At 43.5% G+C, this 23,509-nt stretch overlaps 6 protein-coding genes across 6 annotated transcripts; 4 read left to right on the top strand and 2 right to left on the bottom strand.

Moving 5' to 3' along the window:
• The first annotated feature begins 168 nt into the window (after positions 1 to 168).
• Obp50c (Odorant-binding protein 50c) lies at positions 169 to 966 on the top strand. The gene is made up of 3 exons (XM_017166782.3): positions 169 to 310; positions 381 to 479; positions 544 to 966. The coding sequence occupies exons 1-3, from the start codon at positions 215 to 217 to the stop codon at positions 922 to 924; spliced, it is 576 nt and encodes a 191-aa protein (XP_017022271.1). The 5' UTR covers positions 169 to 214; the 3' UTR covers positions 925 to 966.
• A 69-nt stretch (positions 967 to 1,035) lies between these two features.
• Positions 1,036 to 1,722, top strand: Obp50d (Odorant-binding protein 50d). The gene is made up of 3 exons (XM_017166753.2): positions 1,036 to 1,172; positions 1,223 to 1,318; positions 1,375 to 1,722. Exons 1-3 carry the CDS (start codon positions 1,086 to 1,088, stop codon positions 1,720 to 1,722), a joined length of 531 nt encoding a protein of 176 aa, XP_017022242.1. The 5' UTR covers positions 1,036 to 1,085.
• An 81-nt stretch (positions 1,723 to 1,803) lies between these two features.
• On the bottom strand, positions 1,804 to 2,302 carry LOC108074688 (uncharacterized). The gene is made up of 3 exons (XM_017166814.1): positions 2,219 to 2,302; positions 1,982 to 2,165; positions 1,804 to 1,922 (listed from the first exon to the last, which is right to left on the bottom strand). The coding sequence occupies exons 1-3, from the start codon at positions 2,300 to 2,302 to the stop codon at positions 1,804 to 1,806; spliced, it is 387 nt and encodes a 128-aa protein (XP_017022303.1).
• Positions 2,303 to 2,545: 243 nt separating this feature from the next.
• On the bottom strand, positions 2,546 to 3,305 carry Obp50e (Odorant-binding protein 50e). The gene is made up of 4 exons (XM_017166803.1): positions 3,207 to 3,305; positions 3,029 to 3,148; positions 2,813 to 2,969; positions 2,546 to 2,760 (listed from the first exon to the last, which is right to left on the bottom strand). Exons 1-4 carry the CDS (start codon positions 3,303 to 3,305, stop codon positions 2,546 to 2,548), a joined length of 591 nt encoding a protein of 196 aa, XP_017022292.1.
• A 2,472-nt stretch (positions 3,306 to 5,777) lies between these two features.
• Dh44-R1 (Diuretic hormone 44 receptor 1) lies at positions 5,778 to 13,033 on the top strand. The gene is made up of 12 exons (XM_070284192.1): positions 5,778 to 6,078; positions 10,149 to 10,444; positions 10,698 to 10,896; positions 10,986 to 11,079; positions 11,357 to 11,531; positions 11,597 to 11,670; positions 11,756 to 11,866; positions 11,934 to 12,122; positions 12,190 to 12,305; positions 12,374 to 12,430; positions 12,496 to 12,706; positions 12,764 to 13,033. The coding sequence occupies exons 2-12, from the start codon at positions 10,180 to 10,182 to the stop codon at positions 12,788 to 12,790; spliced, it is 1,518 nt and encodes a 505-aa protein (XP_070140293.1). The 5' UTR covers positions 5,778 to 6,078; positions 10,149 to 10,179; the 3' UTR covers positions 12,791 to 13,033.
• Positions 13,034 to 18,754: 5,721 nt separating this feature from the next.
• On the top strand, positions 18,755 to 20,252 carry LOC108074668 (lysosomal aspartic protease). The gene has a single exon (XM_017166787.3). The coding sequence runs from the start codon at positions 18,840 to 18,842 to the stop codon at positions 20,022 to 20,024; it is 1,185 nt and encodes a 394-aa protein (XP_017022276.1). The 5' UTR covers positions 18,755 to 18,839; the 3' UTR covers positions 20,025 to 20,252.
• Positions 20,253 to 23,509: the final 3,257 nt, after the last annotated feature.

Consider the following 23,509-nt stretch of genomic DNA (forward strand, 5'->3'; position numbering starts at 1 on the left):
TGGCTCTGGACGAGCCCCCAATCGAACGAATCGTTGGACTTTGGCCGCCCTGAAATCCAAAAACCGCCAGCCGATCACGATGACTGCTCAATTTGACTCACGCGACCGCCGCTTAAACTGTTCGATCTGCTCGATTAATTAGTGGATCGCCCCTCGAAACGAGAGTTATAAATTAAGCGGTTAGGCACAGCCTAGGCTCAGACTGACTGTAATAATGGCGTGGAACAAAGCTCTGCTGATCTGCTCTTTGGTGGCCACAGTGGCCACCAAACCACTGGATGTGGACTGCACTCACCGTCAGGATTTTCAAGTGAGTTATTCAGAGAACCCCCCGAGGTTAAGCAAAATTTTATAAATATTTTTCTTTCTTGCTAATCCAGACTGTAAGAGGATGCTGTTCTTATCCCACATTAAGATTCGAGCAGTTTAGAAAACAATGTGGTAGATATATGCCAACTGGATCTCCCAAAGTATCACCGGTGGGTACTTCTTAAACCCCTAAAAGAAACACTTTGTGAAACATTCCCTTTTCCTTTTTTTTAGTGCCTTTATGAATGCATCTTCAATGCAACCAATATCCTTAAGGACTCTTTACCAGACTCCGCTAATACGCGTGCCATGTTGGAGACACTGCTGGGCAACAACCAGGACTTTGTGGAGGCCTATCTAGATGGGATGATGAACTGTTCGGATACCGTGCAGGATATGATGAAGCATCGAAGACCCCGTCATTCCGGCGGAACAGATTACTGCTCACCGGTGGCTGTTTTTTACGGAATATGCACCCAGAAGTATGTCTTCAACAACTGCCCATCGTCCAGTTGGTCCGGCTCAGAGTCATGTGAGATGGCCCGATTGGAGAACCTCAATTGCCCGAGTGCGCGGCAATCACGTGGTGCTCGTGCTGCTATTCGAAACCTGTGATCCCTGCAATTTGCAGTAATAAAACTTAAAATGAGCATTCCATTTTCATCATGGGATGTGCGGGTTAAATGGGCCAAGCCAAAAGTCATTGAGGCTTCCGGCTGGAGCTGTGTATATATATGGGATGTGCGTGACTGTACGGCTAGCAGAAGGTTCCCGCAATGCTTCACCTGCTAACTTGGCTTCTGCTTTCTGTGCCAGCTCTTTCGGCTGTGGATGACAGTTGTGCCCAAAGGCCGGAAGTAACTGTGAGTAATATTAGTATTAAAGAAACACAGAGATTAACCTCGATTGAAAGGCTTTAAAAAACTGCTGCAAGCTGCCTAATCTGGACTTTTCCAGCTACAACTCCCAGTGCGGTCAGTATTTGGTCAATGGAGCACACATTACACCTGTAAGTTAGTTATTATGACCTCAAAGATTATACTTATCCAGAATGTATATTTACAGTGCAGCTTCGAGTGCATTTTCCAGGCTGCAAAGGCTCTGAATGGCACCAGTTTGCTAATGCCCAACATCGAAAAGATGATGAAAACCATTCTGGCCACCGATGAGTTTGTGCAGGTCTACGTGGAGGGCTTCAGGAACTGCTCCGCCCAGGAGCAGCTCATGATCAAGACCCTCAGGCGTCGCCGCATGCCCGTCACTGGGAAGTGTGCCTCCATGGCTCTGATGTACGGATTGTGCGCCCATAGGCACTTCTATCGATACTGTCCGGACAGCGTGTGGAGCAAGAGTCCGGGCTGCAACGAGGCCAGGGAGTACAGCATTCGCTGCGAGGACCAGCTAACCGGTTAGCTTTTGTTGGGTTTTGGAATAAAATAAATAACATATGTCCAGCTGCTTTGATCACTCTGTGTGATGAGATTTATTGAGGAATTAGTTGAAAAGCACATCCCGCCAGGTGGGTCTCTCCTGGTAGTTGAATTCATCTTGGTCCGGCGAGCAGCCCAGTTGGTTAGCATACACCTCATCGTCTCCTCCCATATTCATGGCAGCTTTATAAATAGGAGATTAAGGTCATGATCTCTATGAATCTTTTTTGAACTTAGCTCACCTAGCTCATCCAAACTCATGCCCAAACGATTGGCATGCTGCATAAGAGCCTTCAACAATAGGTTGGTATCCACCACGCCATGCCTTTGTACGTCTTGAAAGGACACCATCACATCTTGCTCTGCATCGTCCTCGTCCATAAGCTGATCCTCTTCAACGGGCGGTTCTATATCCCCCAAATAGGACTACGAAAAGAGATTTTGGCTTACAAATTTACCCATTTCCAAGACATAGTTACCTCTGGTCCTATCACAAAGTCCTGGAAGGCTGCCTGTACCACGGAGCAGAGCAAGAGACAGCCAACAAAGATTAACTGATTCATAGTGGCAACTTAATAGGGAACTGTTGCCCAATTGAACAGCGAACTTTGACTAATCCTAAGGCACAATGACGGTACCAATGAGAACCTACCCATTTGTCATGGTCAATTTGCTGGCTAATCGTCAGCGAGCCGAGGTCGAATATTAATGGTTTTGAAACAGCGACCAAGAGATTAAACTAAATGGTTAAAACTTTTACTTTAAATCTTTGTTTACACACTATATTAAGTTATCAAACTGGAGCATCAGCTGCTGGGTAGCGGGACATGCGGCAAGGGGTTGCATTGCTCGGCGAATTCCTTGGCCAGATTGCAGGGACGCTCGTTCTTCCACATTTTCGGGGGACACTTGAGGAAGGTCTCGGCATTCACACAGCTATAGATAATGCCAGCAAAAGGTGAACAGCCATGCGGAAGGACCTTGTAGGACTCGATGTTTGAGGACTTCATGTGGCTCTTAACTGAAATTAGGTAATTATTACTGTCAGCTTAAGTTATATCAATCATACGCACCGTTGCCCAGGCAGGCCTCAAAGGAGTGAACTATATGGGTCACTATATCCTGATCCCGCCTATGGACATGTTGCTCCAAATACTGCTTAACCCTGCTCATATTGATTTTGCCATTGACCATAGCTCCTGTTTCCCGATAAATACAATCGGGATAGCACTGGAATATGTAGATAATCTCTCAAGAAATGTATCCTTTACGTACACAAGACCACTCACCAGATGAGCATAACTGGGATACTTGGAATTAGCCGACTTCAAGCCACTCACATACTTGTCGCACTTCTGAGGCACATCTCCCATATCCAGCTCTGGAGTTCGACAGCAGGTGTTGATGTCCTGCAAGTATGACTTTGGTTTAAAGGAATGCTTATCCTCCACTTTAATTTCCACTCACAAAATTATTAAAGTTCGGCGGAGCTGAGCAGTTGAAGGCCGCCTGCGTACATTCCAACACTAAAGTCACAACACAAAAACTAATTATCGATTTGCGCATTTTTTCGAAAAAAACAATGATTAATCTCCGCTGTGGTGCCGCAAAAAGAATAAAATTCTCCTAGCCCTCCGACGGTTGCTTTATATAGCCGAAAATCGGGCCCATTTTAATGGGTCTGTAATGAAATAGAGTCGTTTGCCATTGTTTTGTTGGTTCAATGCGTCTGCCGAAGGCTGGGGAGCACAGAGGTTGACTGACTGATGATTCGCCGTTGGCCAGCATCAGCAGCAGCTCGTGCGTGACAAGAACTGGGGAAATACCAGAAGCTGGCGCAAATTGGGCGCAAATAATACGGATATAGTGGGATAACATCGGAGTGACTCACGCACACGCAGGTGCAGCTGCTGCGATTAATCCTTTTCCTATTTCCTTACAGCTTAATTAGTTTGGCGTGTAATTAATGAGAATGCTGAAAGACCAGCCCCTCCCCTTTGGCCCGGAGGTGTTAAAGACGCTCAGCTAAGTAATTGTTGAGTGCCATGGCTCCCAAATCCACTGATGCGTGGGTTCACTGTAAGAAAATGATACAAAATAGGTCATTAAAACGGTGGATAAACCCAGCCTTAAGGAGGTTCTTCTATAGGATATTATAACCATTTTAAATATTTAAAAAATGTATATTTTTAAAATCTTAAAAACCAAAAAATAGGTATTTTAAAGCCATGACTTCTTTAAAAATAATCTATACATTTTTGAAATTATTAAAGTGCGAGAAATTCTCTACATATTGATATTAGTTCTGTACATTTTACTAAATAAATATTTCAAGGAATAAATAAATCATTTAAAATCTATAACAATTTCTGAAGAACTCCAGTAAATATATGCTCCCCTTTTTCTCAGTGTTCATGTGTTTGTCAGAGCTTCTCCTTTGCCTCCTTTGTCTGCTTATTGTGTCTTCTGCTCAGTGATTTGCTCCTTATGCTCTCAACCACTAAGCTGATGGCTTTTGGGGCATAAAGCGATTTCACCGGAGTTGCTTTTACTTTGCTGGAGCTTAAGCACCGCCATAGTAAATTATTTAACTGAAACTAAAGCAATTCCTTAGAGCTTTAATGACTTCAAATCGACTTATCAAAGTTTAGCAGTTTGATTGATTTTAGTTTTTCCATTTCCCCAAGCAAATCTGGTTAATTGAAAATGTGTATTCTTCTGAAAGATGTCGAAACAATAGGTGCATTCAATGGTTTTCGCCTGAAAACAAATTGAAAAACTTTCTGGTGGCATTCAAGTGAGGACAAAAAAATGGATAAAAAAAGATAGATTGAAATGCGTGTGACATTAAATTTGCAGGCGACAGGACAACGCTTTAATGCGTGTGCATGGAAAGCGGAGTAGCCGAGCAGAAGAGCTACACACAGAAAAGGAGACAGCGGGAAGGAGGGGGAAGACATACGTACAGGACACCGAACATGTCTTTGCTTTTGGCATGGAGAGAAAGCATTTTTAAATTGGAATTTAAATGCTTCAGAGTGGCAGTTGACATTAGCATTTGTTTGAAAATCAAACAGTTTGGATAAGGATGTCGCCACCCTGAGCGCCAGCCCTACATTTTTACACCCAGCCACGCGCCACGCCACCCTTCAACCCTCATGTGTCACACGCATTCCACGGGTTCTCCCCAGCATCCATGCAAATGTTTATCATTCTAATATAAAATTTAGCAGACAAGTAAAAAGAAGAAGTGCCGTAAATAAAAATGTTGCCTTTGTTTTCTCTACAATTTAATTCGAGGAGATTTCCGGGAACCATCCTCATATTGATATTTCAATAACTGTCACCCGGGGCGGCCGAGACACTTGAGTTTAATTTGATTAGACCAGGTGAGATTCAGAGCAGTGTCTCTCGCAAACTCTCAATTAAATCAGGCTGCGACTTCAAAGGAGGTCCTTGCCAAAAGCATCTACATATATCCCATATCCCGCCGTGTGTATCCCTTTTCCGCATTTCCTAAGCAAACAGCTCGCAAACAGCCAGCGAAATGCTGGGCAAACACAGGGGGCATCCCGTCAAATATTTGCATAAATCAAATAGGCAGATTTTCGGGCATTAGAATTGCAATCGAATGGAGGGAAAACCCTTTTCCCTTTCCCTTTCCCGTTTCCCTTCCCGCAGGACATCCCACCTGTTGACTGGCGCAAAAGCTCTCGGGCAACAGCTTGTGGAATGCAGCTTTCGGAGCTTTCCCATGTGGAATCCAAAATTGGCGCCTTTTGGTAAGAACTCGAACCTTGTTAAGACATATCCTTCGGGCCTGCCTTCAGTTATCAGCGGGATGCCAACGAGTGCGGTTCGTTTTGGCCACTGGAGTTCGGAAATTCAATTCAAAAAGTTTCGAGTAATATAAATCTGATTTTGTAATTAGAAAAAAAAGAAGAAAATATAAATCACTTATAAGTCCGCCATTAATTTCAAAAAGAAAACTTTGCCAGGGCCAAGGGCCCTCCCAGTGTTTTGTGTTCAAGTGTCGCCATAACAAATAATCCTGCATTAAAATAAGAATATGGAAAAGTGAACACAATAGAGTGTGTGTAGTGTGCGTGGTGTGTGTGTCAATAACCTAGGCAACTAGCAAAAACAGCTTAGACATAATCATTTCGCAGCTTAGAAGGCGTTAAACGCATCTAAGTCCGGTCGAAAGGACAAAGGACTGTGGTCAGCTGAGGACTTTCATTCACGAAGGCAATCTGCCAGTGCTAAACACAAGGAATCCCAAGGACTCCAGGGATAAGAAAGGGAGTGCAGCAGGAACTTTGCCCAGTTAAGGCACAAGGTATGTTATTTTAGGGCGAGAAGGGGTAAGCAGGATGGCAAGGATAGCAAATTGTGGTTAATTAAAATAGCAATGCATACAAACCTGCATACACACTCAGATCCACCTGATGAAACAATGCACTCTCGGTTACAATAGCGTAAATCCTGCGGCTGATGGGTTTTTAGAGGGCTGCCCTCGTCGATTGCTTTTGTGTGTTTGCATTATCGATTGGGGGAGAAAGTGAAGAGTGGGCAGAAATTCGGGCCAGATTTCCAAAATAAAACCCAATAACAATCCGATAACCAGGAAGAACCCGACAGATCCGGACTTGTTGCCCTCCCATTATTACGGGCTTTATGGACTTCCGCTGGGAGGCGAGTAAATCTCTCGCAAATCTCGCTGGCATTTCAGCAACTTGTAATGCATTAAACCAAATTTTTATTGAGCCAATAAATAACAGATTTCGAGCACCGGCACCACCTCCTTTTCATGGATTTATGCGCGGACTCGATCCGGCTAGGAGGAGATCCCTCACGTAGCTCCTTCGGCTGCAGCTCCTCCATCTCTTGCACGTGCCGCGCACAATGAGCTGAAAGGGAAAGGAGCGGAAAGGGAAGGAAAAGTCGTTAAAGGCCACACAATAAAACGCAACACTTGTTGGCAATCGCTCGAGTGTCCGTGACCGTGTCCGTTCCCTTGTCCAGCAAAGGATATGTGCTGACTTAAGCACTTCAAGTGGCCATCGTTTGGAGATCACAAATTCAAATGCTGCCGGATACGGAAATGGAAATGGAGTGCGTGCCTGCAAATTATGATGTTGACTTGTCTAGACGGCACAGTGCCAGGAGGAGATTCCCCGAAATAAAAGTAAAGCGTCCAAAGAGGAGGCATTAAGACAAACGGAGAGAGAGAGGCCTACTGCATGCGAATTCCCCCAACAAATTACATGCTGTATTCCCGTTTCAATACATTGTTTCCATGCTCAAACGAGCAATTTAATTAGAAACTTTCTATACGCTACATGCGTTCAAGGTTGCGTATACGTAATGCTGCTGGGTGTCCCGTGTGGCGGCATGCTTATACATTTTAAATGGTCCGCTTTTTTTCTGCTGCCCTGGCTGCTGCCGCTTATGCATATAAAATTTAATGAGCTACATTAATGAGAACCGAAAATAGCACTTTTTCCCTGATGTCCTCCACAGCGATGATGGAGCAGTTGCCAAGGTACACGCATAAAAAACCAACGAGCTTCAATGGCTTGAAAAAGAAAAAAAGAGGAAGTATGGAATTTAATTTTGCTGTGCATGCTCCGGGAATGTGGAGCAAGGGAGAAGTGCTAAATGCGAGGGCTACCCACTATTCGTTCGTTATGTTTTCAATCCTCTAAAGAAATCCCCGGCAATTGCGAACAAACATTTATAAGCATTATGGCAGCCGGAAATTGCAGAAACTCTCACATGGCCGGGAAAGGACCCAACTAACCCACAAGCAATCCCCCCAGAATTCTCAGCACTCCATTCTCCCTCTCGTTTTTTTTTTGCGCATTTGTGTCGCCTTTGGCAAATCCATTGTGTGCAATCGCACGAGATTAGATACAATCTTTCGTAATAGCATGTGAAAGGCAGGAGCTGGGAGGTCCTGTGTGTGTGTGTGCGATTTGTCCGTCTCCAGCTAGGCCCGTTTTCTTGGCCAGCGGATATTTGTGGTAATGTCCCTTTTTATGCCAGCGTTGATTCGTCCCGGCCTGAATGTGTTTGTTTGCCAGGCCACCAGGACATTCGTCAACTCGCCTGGCCTGTCCCCGGCAATGAGATTTGTCCATGCGAGCTGTCAGAATGAATTTGCATTTGCACACCCATCTGGCAAGTGTCCTTCAGGGGTTCTTGCCACTGTCTTTCTGCCTTTGCTAATTGAAATCGAATATGCAATTAGCAGCGATGGCCATAATTTAGGCTGGCTAATTTCGGTCGACATTATTTATGAGGTAATTAGAGTCGGGTGGGTCTCTCGCACATTTTTGTTTGCTCCCTTTTTTTTTAAATATATTTTCATACATTTTCAACCTCAAATGAGGCTGTTTCTTAACTCATTTGCGATGTGTCGAAGCGGGGCAACGGGGCGTATGTGTGTGCTGCGAGTTAATGAACCAACAGCTGCCAGGACTTGGGGGAAAACTCCGGCAAAGACGTGCAGCCATGTGCCGCCGTGCAGTAATAATCAACTTGCCTTTTGTTTTATGTACATGCATTGTGCTAATTTACGAGTCAGTTGCCATAAAAACAAGCAAAGAAAAGGCACAGAAAGGAGCAACAATGAGCCGGGCATCCGAGGAATTCTTCCGAGAACGAAACACTGAGCGCCACAAGGCGGCTTCGGGCGGAATTTTCAATTTGCCTGCGGGTTTAATATTTCATGGATTGCGGCTGGAAATTAGAAAATCGCCCGGAAAATTCCAGAGAAACTAATGGACTTGGCTCGGGTTGCCTGGCGAAATTGCAAAAAAATAACAGAGAGTAGTATTTAGCTCTTTGCTTTTGACGTGGGTTTTCGTTATCCCTTCCGTTTTCCCCTGGGAACAAAGTGGTTTCCTGTTTATTTAAAATTTACCAAGGCTAAGTAGGGAGTTTTGCTATGTGGCAACTTTTGCAGCTCACTGTATGTGGAAGATACTTATTACGCAGGATTGTGTGTTGGCTTTCCCGCCCTGTTTTATGTCCTGCATTAATGTAACGATGCATCATTTATGCCATTTATTATCAGAGCATAAATGCGAGATTTCATCTTTAAGGCCAAACCGAACCGAGGCGGAACCGAAGTCTGGCCCAGGAAGTTAGCGCTTCTAATTTCTATTACCCTCAGACCAAGGTCTGGGCCTCCTCGGGCCCTTTGACTCGGCCTTTTATGGCGGAGCATATCAGCCCCCAAAATGCCAGGACATGCCTCTGATCTGCTGACGCTTCGTGCGTTCGCCTTTGATGGCAAAACTAATGAATTTTTATGGCACTGGGCCTGTGCATTTATTTATTTATTTATCTAGCCGCCCTGCTGTGCTGATTTTTCCCTAGAACTGGCAATGGAAATGGAGCCCACACCCACCCCTCATTGCTGAATTTATGGCCTTAAAGCTAGCCACGATGTGGGCGTGGCCCGGAGTCGGTGAAACATGGCCAATGCAATTAACACACACAGGCCAGAAGCCACAGGCTGTGGTGAAAGGAAGCGGGTTGAAGGGTTGCGGGCCAATTGAACTTTGCCCGCTGGCCTGGCTCTCTTTTTCCTCGGTTCCTTCTGCCAGTCGCCGGGGAATCCCCTAACAATTGTGGGAATTCAAACTTTTCGATTGAGCAAACTCTGTCAAGGAAAGGGAGGATGGCAAAACGGAGATACTGTCAATTTAGCGATAAACTGAAGATGGTGGAGAACTATTTAGTTTATATTATTTTGCCAAACAGTTAAGTTTTAAGAGAGATTTATTTATAAAATATTTTTAAGGTTTTTAAATACTGGATCATATCATAACTAACCCAAAAAAGCATTAAATTCGCTTCGGAAATCTTTTCTATATTACCTTTAGAAGCTCAAAAATCTGTGTTATAAATTTAAAATTTAATAAAATTAACATTTTTACCAATTTAAACAGTTTTCTAAAATTCAGTACATTTTTCGGGGAAAACCAAAGTTTGAAAATTTCATAACTGGGTCAAAAATGCCTTAAATTCAACTCGAATAGCTTTTTTATGTTAGTTTTTAATAGGCTAACATATCTGCAAACTAAATTTAAAATATAAAAAATTTGAAAATGTTGCCAATTTTTGACAATTTTGATGATGTAACCCCTTGTAAAATTTTCAAAAATTAACAAAAAAATTTTTTTCTTGCTACCATGTCAGATCGATTTGGCTGCTCACGCTGATCAAGAATATATATGATTTATAAGGTCGGAAATGACTCCTTCACTGTTTTCTAAGCTTCTGACTAAAATTATTAAGCCCTGGAAGGGTATAAAAAAGAACCCCTTGAAGATTAAACATTTTAAAACAACCTTTTATTTGCCACTCAATGCTACACTTTTAACCCTCTCTTTTAAGCGACAGACACTGAAAAGCAGGATGTTTAAGGATGAGTGACCACGACCACATCGATGCGGCGAATGCCAGCGGGAGCGATCCCCTCCTGGATCTCCATAACCTGGAGGACATTGGCGAAAGCGTTGAGCTAAAGTGTCTGATACAAGAGCACATCGAAGCCTCCACCTATGGCAATGCCAGTGACCACTGCCTCACCCAGTTTGACTCCATTCTATGTTGGCCAAGAACGGCAAGAGGAACGCTGGCAGTGCTCCAGTGCATGGACGAGTTGCAGGGGATTCACTATGACAGCAGCAGTGAGTGGAAGTTAACTTAACCCCTTATTTAGAAAGTTAGCCTTTGACCTATTTTTATATTTCTGCACTGTGATGGAAATAGCAGTAATTAGTTTTATAAATAATGAATATTATCTATTAAAAGCTATAATTTTTACACAAACTAATAATATTTTTATATAATAACCTATTAAAATTATATAAAATAAGTTATAAATAGTACATATATATTTTATAATATATTTTCCTGTTTACTTGTTTAACCTTCCATCAGAAAATGCCACGCGGTTCTGTCATGCCAATGGAACGTGGGAGAAGTACACCAACTACGATGCCTGCGCCCACCTGCCCGCCCCGGAAACGGTGCCGGAGTTCGAGGTCATCGTGGAACTGCCCACCATCATCTACTACATAGGGTACACCATCAGCCTGGTCTCGCTGTCGCTGGCGCTGATTGTCTTTGCGTACTTCAAGTGAGTTAACCCCTTGGCCCCTCTACTTTGTTGGCATTTATTTGTGCTTAACCCCCGGTTGCCCCTTTGCCGTCTTTTGTTACCCACAGGGAACTGCGTTGCCTGCGCAACACCATTCACGCCAATTTGTTCTTCACGTACATCATGTCGGCTTTATTCTGGATACTCTTGCTATCCGTGCAGGTGAGTTGGTTGTTCCCTCGGCAGATAATTGCAATTGCAGTCTTATTAAATCACCCTTGAGTTACTAAACCCACTTGAAATGGTAAAGTGGATTATTATTCTCGTTGAGCAAAGGGGGATTAAGAATAGAAATGCAAGTAGCATCTGCCACAGCTCATTATTAAGATACAAATGTATAATGAACATTTCCTATATATAATGTACTACAAATTTTAAAGCGTATCTAAAAGAGAGATTCATTTGTATTAATTGAATCCTTTAAAATCCTCTCCTTTAGATATCCATTCGTAGTGGCCTGGGCAGCTGCATTGCCTTGGTCACCTTGTTCCACTTCTTCACGCTGACAAACTTTTTTTGGATGCTGGTCGAGGGCCTATACCTATACATGCTGGTGGTAAAAACCTTCTCAGGCGACAACCTGCGCTTCAACATCTACGCCTCCATAGGCTGGGGTAAGTCCAACTGTTCAAAAGGCCTCCCGTGGTCTCCAATTAAGTCTCTCCCCCGCCATCGCCAGGTGGTCCTGCGGTGTTCATTGTCACCTGGGCGGTGGCCAAGAGCCTGACGGTCACCTACAGCACCCCCGAAAAGGTGAGAGTCCCTTCTGGGATTACCTACTCCTCGAGTCACCAGCAGTAGCTCAACTTTCTGGTTTCACCTTTGCCTTTTTTGACAGTATGACATCAACTGTCCCTGGATGCAGGAGACCCATGTGGATTGGATATACCAGGGGCCTGTCTGTGCGGTGCTAATCATCAATCTCACCTTCCTGCTGCGCATCATGTGGGTGCGTAAGACTGGTCACAAAGAAGTCTCTAGTTTTCGGGGGAGTCATGGGGTTTCCTTTCTTGCAGGTTCTCATCACAAAGCTTCGGTCGGCCAACACCGTGGAGACGCGTCAGTATCGGAAAGCGGCCAAGGCCTTGCTGGTGCTCATTCCTCTTTTTGGCATCACCTACCTGGTGGTATTAGCCGGTCCCTCGGAATCTGGCCTAATGGGTCACATGTTTGCGGTTCTGCGAGCTGTTCTACTGAGCACTCAGGTGGGTTTTGTGTCTCCTTGTAGCCTGCTCTTTGTGCTAAAGCCAGAGTGTGTGTCGTCTCTCCTAGGGCTTCTCCGTGTCGCTTTTCTACTGTTTCCTCAACTCGGAGGTGAGAAATGCACTGAGACACCATATCTCCACGTGGCGGGACACGCGCACCATTCAGCTCAACCAGAACAGAAGGTGAGACTTTAAAGCTTAGGATAACACTTGTGACTTACAATTTCTCCTCGTGTAATCCCTGCTGGCAGATACACGACGAAAAGTTTCACGAAAGGCGGCGGTTCCCCTCGAGCCGAGAGCATGCGGTAAGTAACCAGGACGAGATGAGCACAAGGTAACCGGATTAGATGACCCCTTCTCCTTTTTACAGACCCCTGACCAGTTACTATGGTCGCGGGAAGCGGGAGTCGTGCGTGAGCTCGGCCACCACCACCACGCTGGTGGGTCAACATGCTCCACTGTCCATCCACCGGGGTTCGAACAATGCCCTGCACACGATGCCCACTCTGGCGGGGGGCAATGCCATGAGTTCCGGCAGCACTTTGAGCGTGATGCCCCGGGCCATTAGTCCCCTGATGAGGGTAAGTCCAGGAGGCAGTCCTCCGCCATTCCAACGACTAATTGTTTTTAAATTGCAGCAAGGACTCGAGGAGAACTCCGTGTAGACGAATTTTAGCCAGGCAACTGCATCTTAAGAGACTGAACTTTCATTGAATTCCACAGATCTGGGAGTGCGATTAGTTAGCTAGTACAAGTACTATTCTAGGAGGAGTGAAAGACGAAACCAAGTACCAGGCGGTGCCAGTAAACCTCCGTTAAGTTAGGTCCATTGTTTTAAACTGTTAGATGTCGTCTACTGTATATTATAAACACACATCCAAGCCGCCGAGAGCCCTTATTCCCATAGGAAAATATAAACCCAACCCAAACCCCAATCGCTGTGTCCTCTAACCGTAGTAGCTGTTGAATGTAACTCAAAGTGGACAGTGTTCCTATCTGTTTACAACACACAAATCCGAGCATCTAAATAAATAAAAGTCTATTTACTTCGGTGTAATTCCTTGATTTATTTTATTCATTGTGTTACTGGGATTATTTCTCTGGGATTTATCTTCTTTGATGATGCCAGAGCTTATGTGTGTTCAATAATTTTCCGGGAATTGCACAAAAAGCGGGGTAAACTTTGTAGGCCCCGCTTCGGAGATAGCGTTCGTTTGGCTCTGAAAAAAAAATATGGAAAAAGTTTAACGAAAAAGTTGACACAGCAAACACATGTTCAACTCGTACTCGGAACTTGGCTGAAAGGATGCAACAGTTTGGTGAACCAACAAAGCGCGGAGGCGAGGAGCTCTCAAAAATCTCGCTTGATAATCCGAGTGGAAAAGTTTCATGGCCAGAAAGTTTCTATCAAAACACACATTTTATGAGCCGACAGCAAGAGGAAAAATGGTGGTCTGTTGCCTGGCTTTAACAAGGATTTCGTATTAATAAACTTTGAAAACGAATTGGAGTCGCCTAAGTAAATTTTTGGGCCACCTCTCACCTTTTAATTTCCCTCAATTACATTTATAATTGATAGAAATTTCGGTTGCTCGTGAAAAATCTGCCCATGGCCGGGCCTAATTGTTGGCTAATTGGACTCGAGCGAGGCAAACACAGTGCAGAGTTTAATGAGTTAATTGACCCAAGTTGAGAAAAAGGTTTTCTCCACCTCCCCCAGTTTCGCTTCAAAGGTCAACTTTCAGGGAACTTAGCATCCAAATGGCTTCTGCACTTAGCGTTTTAGCCAAGAGTCCCTTGGAAATATTAAGCTCAAAATGTTGCACACATTTCGGCGAGCGTAAAATTCATGGAAACTACTGGCAGAGGAGCTCCAAAAACGCTCATGAATGTTGCATGAGAAGCGGCCATGCAAGTACAGATAAAAACTAGAAAGACTGACTTGGTTTTTCACGGTTGTAAAGACTATCAGATACCCTTTAAATATATATTACCTGGTCTAAAAAAGTTGTATTTATTTTTGAATAAATAAAAACCATTTATGGAGTGTCTTTCGAATGAAACAAAGTAATTTATACCCTACTTTACTTATTAAACTGTCAAAAGACAAGGGATTTCTTTTACTTCAGCTGATTTTTATCAAGTTCCAAAACTCCCTCAGAATACCTTTCAAAACTATCCCGCAGCTAAGAGCAGACAAAAGCAAAGTCCTTGATAAAAAAAACTATACCAGCGAATACAAACGTAAATATTCCACTCCAACTACTCCACTGTTTGTCCAGATGCAAGCCGAAAAACGAAAAAATAAAAATAAAATTGGAATAAATGTTTAATGTGCACGAAATATGCACAGAATGTTTGTCGTTCTGTTCATTTGATATGCAGAGATTTCTTTCTTTCCTTCGCTAGCTCACTTTTTTTTTTGTGCAGATGTAATGGTTCTATATATCCGCCGGAAGTGGCGATTGCGGTAGCCACGCTTCCGCTTCTAGCCTAATTGAAAAGCCCAACTTTACGCGAAAATAAAACTTTAAAGGAATGAAATTTACAAAAAAAAACAAGAAGAAAGCAATCCAAACAAACTCGCAGCACAACTTGTGCTTAATGTGTGGCAAACGCTTGAATGAAATCACTTCGATGTGTGGCAAGTCCCATCCCGCCCTCAACTTTTGAACTTCCGTCAACATATGCGTCGTGTGCAGCTGTCGCCTTGAGGATCCTGCCGACAAGGACACTTGGCAGCACCTGGAGCGGGCTGATAAGAGGGGCAAGGGCGCCACAAAAAATGCCAACGCAATTGTAGCATTATAATTAACCAAATTGTTCGCATAAAATGGCAACTTCAGCAACGCCGGGAAACGGAACTCAATTAAAAGTCGCTTAGGCGCCCCACTATACATGAAATGAAATGAAATCTTTTTCAAAGGGTTTTTCGCCAGTTGCTTTAATTAACGCCCCCCGACTCCGCCTTCAAAAATCTGAAGGACCGGGGAATTTAAGGAACGGCGCAGTAACTGAGACATTAACACGTCGGCATCAAAGTCAAAGGCGTGGAAGAAAGAAACATACCTGTATATTTAAATGCGGGGTTGGCACTGGAGAAAATACACGCAAAATACAGGTTACTGGGGTATGTTTCAGGAAAAAGGGGTAGGAAAACCTCACTGAGAGAAAGAGGCATCTAAAAGGAATCTAAAATAAATGTCTTGGGGCTTGACAAACCAATTTTCAAAGTGAATTAAATATTTCGATTTAATATTTAACAAATATCTGAATAAATAATATTTAGACTCATTCTGCAGTGAAACTCTTTCTTTAATTACAGAAAACAGCGTCCATTCAAAGAGTTGCGCATTCAGGCGCTCCATGATTTATGTGTATCGGGCGAATCTCTTTAATTATGCGTTTGGCCATGTATTATGAATGGGCGCCAAGTTAGCGCCTAGTTGGCGGCTGACAATCCCCCGAAAGTCCTTGGACATAAAGTGTATTCCAACTGACGCGGCCTCACGCTCGACTGGCTGTGGTTACCCAAAGTATTTGGCCGCAGGACATGTGTCCTGCCCCTCCGCAGAGCTCAACTGCTTAGGGAGTAAGCCTCTCTCTCTTACCCCCGGGGAGCCGGGGCTAATTAAATATTTGCTCTTTGCCGGCTTAAACAATTCTGTCATTGTTCCAAGAACTTTGAACTTGCGCCAGCGACAACTTAAAGCTGTCAGCGAGGCGGGTTCGAGAGTAAACTTCCGCAATTCTCCTGCTGATGACGGTTTAAAAACAATTTCCACAGGCTGCCAGGGGAAGAGAGAGGGAGACATTCTTTATGCAAATCGAATTGGGACAGCTGCTGCTCCGGGCTCTGGCAGGGGAGTTGAGCTCCAGCCAGCATACTATATGCACTCCGGTTCCTCAGCTAAAAAGGCGAATGGAATTTGCAATGCATACTAATTACTCCCATATAGAATGACGGCTTTATATTTCGCCGATGTGTATGGCAAAGCAAAATCAATCAAAATCATGTGCAAAGTGTTTGGCACGGTTGTTCCCTTAATTGATTGCTTCAAAAGGATATCAATCAATGCCGAAGGCAAAGCCATTTTCCCGGCCTTTAAGCGGCTTAATTTGACCGCAGGTCTTAAGTGCGAAAATCAGCGCGTTAATGAGTTAAGAGGAACGCTTAAGGGCCATCACATCATCTCTTTCCTTTCTGCTCCCTGGTACTTATTCATCATACTTTGCCTCATAAACTGACACAGCACGCAGCACATTATCCTTCCGTTCTGTAATCCTGCAGAAATTTAACACCTCCTGTGGCGGCAGTGAACTTTTCAATTTCCCCGCACTATTCTACGTCTCGTGGCACTGGCAATTTATTTCCATATTCCAGCTGCTCCATTGACACTTGCAACTGAGTAATGCAGGCTGCCGCAGGGGGAAAATGACAGGAAAACAGGATACACCGGATGCGAGTTCGAGTTCACACAAAACACTCGCCGGGTCCTTGTTCATATTTCCCCCAACAATCCTGTTAGGGTTAAAGGGATTGCTGGCTGACTGGGGGGAAAAACTTTCGCCTGCTGCGAAACAAATCAATAAACTGGATACCCAACTCGAAGTTTGCCTGTTTTTTGGTTTTCGGTTTTGGTTTTCGACCCCACTAATTGGCCCATAAATAATTTTAAACGGCAACAAGTCAGTCTACTGTATATATAAATGTTATTTTGGCCACATAGTAGATCTCTCTGAAAAGGCAGCTACATTTAAAGAGCCAAGCATCCTTTTTACCGTGTGCCAAAATGTAGATAGCCGAGTGAAAGTTTTGCCTTATAATTGGTTTTTTTTTTAGGGGAAAAGGGAAAAGAAAGAAGGCCCAGAAAGACCACATGGCCTGCAGTTCCTGGCCAAAAACTTTTGGACAGCTGTGTGGGCTGGCCATCTTTTGGAACTCTATCTCTTTCGTATTAGCAGGCTGGGAATTCTTTTGCCCCGTTTTTTCGGTTGGGGTTTTTTGGCTGAAAACCAAACCTAATTTATAAGCATCAAAGAATACAAAATGTGCTGCCTGCAATTTCCGCTTTCCAATTTAAGACGGAGTTTACCTTTTTCCTTGTGGTGGACACAGGTCGAAGCGGGGAAAACCGGAAAACAGGGGAGCAACCTGGGGACGGGATAAAAACCCGACAAACTTTTCGTTTCGTTTTACCAAAAAATCAACAAGTGTTGCCACACACAAGTTTTCTTTGGCTCCTGACACTCGGTGACAGCTTTTCACAACAGCTCAGCCTCAGCCTCAGCCTCAACCTCATTCTCTGCCCCCCATCCAGTCCACTTCCTGTCACCGACATGACTTTTGACTTTAACTCTGTCCCAGTGACTGATTTTGCTGATTTTCCTGACAACCGAAAGTTGTCCTGCCCCGTAACTTTAATTGTGTTTGCCTAATTCAATGAGTGCCTGCTTAACTCTCCTGCCTTTTTGCCTAATGGCTGATGCAATTTGAATTCTGCCGATAATTTTATTTTCCCAGAGCCAAGCAAAGTCGTCTTCAATTAACCTGTGAGTGCTTGTCCTCGCATTCGCCAATCCTTTTTTTGGGTTCTCCACCAAAAGCGAAATGCAATAATTAATTGTGCTGACAAGCCCTCAGAAGGCGACTTGCTGGGATAAAAATAATGCAAAGAATACCATTCCCGTCATTGTTGGTTATTCCTGGTTCCCATTAGCACAGGTGTGGCCTGTCACTGACAGCTGGCGGCGACGTCTGAAAAGGTTTTTTGGGATTTTTGTATTTGGGTTCTGAGTGAGTCCTCGCTTTCCTGTTATCATTGTAGGGCTCACAGTGTGGGACTTGTTATTGTCGCATTAGCCAGACTGGGCTGACGTTTTAATTGGAGCTTCGCCAGGGATGTTTACCCCCGAAAGTCCCAGAAACACATTTGATAGACACTCGTATCCAAGCAATTGAGCACATCTCTTTATGCAAATGGCGAAAAGAAAAGTGCAATCGAGCAGCAAGAACTACAATTAGAAGCCCCTGCCCCTCGCTGCAAAATACCCGCCTTTATGTGTAGTATTGATTCGCACATTGATTCGACTTGAACTCGACACCTTTCGATGCTTTCGCATTGCAATGAAAAGGCTTCCCTTCCCCTCACGTTCGCACGTCCTTGCCCCTTGTACATATTCGATTGGAGTTCGATTCAAAAAATGCTGCCGCCACACAGACGTTTCACATTTCCAATTACATTTTCATGGAAATTTTTATGCTGCTGGGTACTCATATCGCAGGGTGAGGTACTATAGATTTTGCGGTGTGATATGAATGTCAAAAGAGGGAGAAATAGGTTGGGATAAAATATGTAGGATATTAAAGAAATGTGCCATTAGGCTAAGCTGTCTATTGACACATTTTCATTAAATTTGAGTACGAAAATCTCATTTAATTTATTAAATTGTAGAAAATATCCTTTTAATAGGTAACCAAAGTTCTAAACCCTACAAAAACCTTCTTTATTCTGAAATCGGAAACAGCGCATATGCAATTGAAATATTTAAACACAATATATTTCACAACAATTTGCGTGGGAGTTGTTTTTCACTTTTCCGCCGCTTTATCATATCAACTTGCCTTCGCTTTGATTTATCATTCAAACTGTCACTTTCCACCTTGTTTTTTACTCGAAACTCAGATATCGCTTATCCGCTTTTGATAGCATTATGTGGCTGTGGTTTTCGCTATTTCCGTTGCTGCTGCTACTTCCGGTTATCTGCAGTGGAGAGCTTTATTCAGTCCCGTTGCATCGTTTTCCCTCCGCCCGTCATCGCTTTGGGATGCTGGGCATCCGGATGGATAGACTGCGTTTGAAATACACCGAGGAGCGGGGCAATAGTTGGGAGGAGCTACACCAAGAGCCCAAGGGTGTGCCGCTGAGCAATTACCTAGATGCCCAGTACTTTGGACCCATCACCATTGGCTCCCCGCCGCAGAGCTTCAAAGTGATCTTTGACACAGGCTCCTCGAATCTGTGGGTGCCCTCCGGCAGCTGTGCCTACTCAATGGTGGCCTGTCGTGTCCACAATAGATACTTCTCCAAAAAGTCATACTCCTACCAGGCTCAAGGACACCCATTTGCCATCCATTATGGCAGTGGAAGCCTTTCGGGTTTCCTCTCAAAGGACACTGTCGGAGTGGCTGGTCTGCAGATTGAGAATCAAATATTTGCAGAGGCCACGGATATGCCGGGACCGATCTTCCTGGCCGCCAAGTTCGATGGGATTTTCGGTTTGGGCTACAGGAGCATTTCCATGCTGCGGGTGAAGCCCCCGTTTTACGCGATGATGGAACAAAACCTACTAGCAGCACCCGTCTTTAGTGTCTACCTGAACAGGAAGGGTAAATCGGACGGAGGTTACATCTTTTTCGGTGGCTCGAATCCAGACTACTATACCGGCAACTTCACCTATGTCCAGGTGAGCTATCAAGCCTATTGGCAGGTGAAAATGACCTCGGCCATTATCAAGGGCATGGAACTGTGTCAGAATGGCTGCGAGGTGATAGTAGACACGGGCACATCCTTCTTAGCTTTGCCCTACGACCAGGCCATAGTCATTAATGAATCCATTGGCGGAAGACCCTCGCCGTATGGCCAGTTCTTTGTGAATTGTAATGCGGTTTCCAAACTGCCCAGAATCACCTTCACATTGGGAGATCGCCAATTTTACCTGGATGGTCCCGATTATGTTTTTCGGGATCGAAAGATGTGCTTTTCCGCCTTCATTGCCGTGGATCTGCCCTCGCCTCGCGGTCCCCTGTGGATTCTGGGGGATGTCTTTTTGGGCAAATACTATACGGAGTTCGACATGGAGAGGAATCGCATTGGCTTCGCTGATGCCAGGAGCTGAGGCCATGTCTGCTGTTTGATGGGCTCCTTGTTATTTCAACGACTGGTTGCCATAACACGTAAAAAAAGCTTGCAAACAAAGAGGGAAAAACAAGGTGTACGGATATCCCATGTGGGCTTGGGGATACTCTTCATGAAGTTATTTGATTGTGATTGTTTTTTGTTAAAGTTATAAAGTTATTTTTCTTATTTTTTAAATGTTAAATAAATATATTTTAAGCAAAGGTAATGTAATTAACATTTCAAAGTCAATATGATGTAATTTTTAAGCTTCTTTTAAAGGAAGTGAGAAAGTTTTTCCAATTTCCAATAGTATTTACTTTTTTTTTTAATTATAAAGTTTAATAGCAGGTCTCATAGCCAAATCTATTTTTTACTCGCAAAAAACCCATATTTCTGTCAGCTGAATTCATCCTTATACCCATATCCTGTGGCAGGGTATACCTATAATTTTTTTTAAGCAAGCTGTTGCTATTTTTGGGTGCGTGTACGTCATCGTATTTGGAACACGGTTTGCAATGGAAACCAGGGGAAACCCGGGAAGAAGAAAGGAAGGCCAAAATCAAAACAGAATTTTTATTATTTTATTACCTGCTCCTCCTTTTCGGCATGCCATGCATTATCCCTGCCCCACTGGCATCCCGCCCAGGACTCGGGACTTAGAAACCAGGACTCTGAGTGGGCGGAAGCTAATCAAAAAATCGCTTGCAGCCAGGCCAAGTCGATACAAAGAGAGAGAGAGAGAGGAAGCGGAATACTGCAGAGGAAGATGAGTTCCTTGGGCGCACTAAGGATGTAATTGATTCCCTGGAAAAACAATGTCCCCTTTGTCTCCCTATTCCCACGGTCTCACGGCCCTCTGGCGGTTTCCCCCTCAGCCTTTAATGTAAATTGCGTGCTTTAAAAAATTAAATAAATAGCTTTAAGTTTACGAGTGACGCGGTGCGTTTGTATTCAAATTCCCAGCCGCGGTCGCTATATCCTTCCGGATACTTTTGCTTTTTTTCCAGCGGCTTTTACGAGCTGTCTCTGAAATTGCGAATACCTTGTATACTTTTATAACTTATGGGTAGTTTGGGAGGCATTTGCCAGGGTTCTTCACTTGGAAGGCTTTGAATTTATAGAGTGTGATTTTATATTTATTTTTCAGTTTTAATATTCGGTTTTTTGCAGGTGTAATAAAGTGGGTGTAAACATTTTTATGGCTTGCAGCGGAATATCTGAAAGGGTTTACCATTTATAAACATAATATTTACTTAAATTTAATTTAGAGCATATGTTCAAAGTTTTTGAGGAAATAATATGGAAACTTGGCTTGAAAATGTGTCTAGAAGTAAGTTATTCTCATGAAATTATATTAAATATTAAGAGCTTCGTATTCTAGGGTATCTCTAGGTCGAATCTTGTAATTACAATCCCTCAACTTGTGTAGTTATACATATATATTTACAGGCATTCTACAATGTATATTTGTGCGTATTGCCGTTGCCTTTTTATGTGCACGCATCGTTGGGCTTTGCCGCCTTCAGCTTTTCTTCAGTTTTCCCCATTTTGCGATATTTTTTTTCGGTGGTTTTTCGTTGGCTGCGGCGACTGTTTCTTTTTATTGTGGCCTGGCACTTTTTACATTGACCTTTCGCCTTCGTTTACTCTGGCTGGCGGCTTACACGGCCTTTATTGATACTCTCCGGGCGACTTCTCTTGGCCTTTTTATGGGTTTCATTCACTCTCATTCATGGCCAAATTTTCGTGCTTTCCCCATTTGCGGTTTTAAAAACTGTTGACTTTGCTGGCCTTTGAATTTAAGCAAAAAGCAAAAAGAAAAAACTTTGACTAACCTTTTTTTTCTGTTGTTTGCTACCCAGTAGGTGGCTAAATCCCAGACATACTGTCAAGGGTATCCCGGTGCCCACTCCTTGGGATCCCTGCATTAATCCGCCCATCGAACCTTCATAACTTGGTGCTCAACAAAGCAAACCGAATTCCTGGTCAGCATTAGTTGCGCAAATATTCGATAATAAATAGCCATTAGCCACAGCAATTTTCCGGGAACTAAGCCAAGGCATAAAGCGATTTCTCGATGTCGAAGCCGAAGCCGAAGCCGAAGCCGAAGCCTTTAAAGCCAAGCTTTTCGATTTAACAAAACAGGCCAAGTGGGTCCAGGTCGAGGGTTAAATGCGGTTTTAACGTCTGAAACTGTTGTAGCCATTTAAATGCTAAGCCGCCTGACGAGCTGCCAGGACACTCTCCTGGCTTTGTACAATCGTTACAGTTACCTGGTTGTGCAATCTGCAAAATGGGGCAAAAAAATAACAACTATGGATAGAGAGAGAGAAGTCTCGGTTACTGACAGTGTGAAAAATTCAACGAGGAATTGCAGCATTTCACTCGCTAAGTGGCCCTGGCCTTTATACAATCAACGAGGAAAAACGCCACAGAGCCAAAGGATGTCAAAGCTGTTTGCATACGCCAAAAAGGTCAAAAAGTTGATTATTTTCGCGAAAAAATATTCACCCGTCGATTAAGGGAGACATGCATAAAAAGCATTTTAATTGAGGGCAAATTCCCCATCATAAATTAAACAAGGGAAGTATTTTAAAAGTAGAAAACAAAAACGGGAAAATAATGCAGGACGTGAAGGTCTTTAATAAAGATTATAAAACAATCTTGGCAGCATATGAATAGCTACCTTTTTTGCTATTATTGAGAATTTTGTTCATCCGGATAAAAATAAAAATTAAGAGGCTTCGAGCAATAACAATTTTGCAAAATAGTAAAACATGAAATATACTTGCAAATAAAATCTTGGATAAATAAAAAAATTATACTGAAAAAGAGTCCACAGCTGGGGATATAATATATATTTATTTTAAGCTTGTCAAACAATTTTTAATAATTGCCATTAAATTTAATCCTTATGAACATGAGGATTATTTTTTGGATTATTGATTTAACATACAAAAAAATATATTTCTCTCTCTGTTTGGGCCTTGAAAAAATACATATGCAATAATGGTTAATAAAAATTCAGAAGTGAGGCCTCCTTTGAAGAGCGCTCGACGCTCATCTGATTTATTTCGAGTGGTGAGTGACTCTGAATTGGAACTCGTGGAATCCACTCGAACAGGATATGCATGAAGGTACTCTCCCGTTTGTTGTGAGGATATCCAGGAGCCAGCAATTGCCATGGCAAAATGGGAGTAATTGGCCTGGCAAATGGCCTCCACTGGAGTCGAAGATGTCCTTGCTGCTCATTTGCCCGTGACCAGCACAGATAACCAACCAGGATGGGTATGTAGTAGGGTCCCGGACTCCCTGGCCAAGATAGGCATCACAAAAGGACGGCAAGCCAGGCTGCCAGCGCCAGAAACTGGGAGGAACCCGCAGAATTAAATCATTCGATAAGATTATGCGTACAATCTCGGGTTCCGCAGGACTCATCTTCCCCCAGCCATTACTATGCAAATTTAATACGTCCATCCCACT

This window comes from Drosophila kikkawai, chromosome 2R (genome assembly GCF_030179895.1).
Source record: "Drosophila kikkawai strain 14028-0561.14 chromosome 2R, DkikHiC1v2, whole genome shotgun sequence".
NCBI classification, from domain to species: Eukaryota; Metazoa; Arthropoda; class Insecta; order Diptera; family Drosophilidae; genus Drosophila; species Drosophila kikkawai.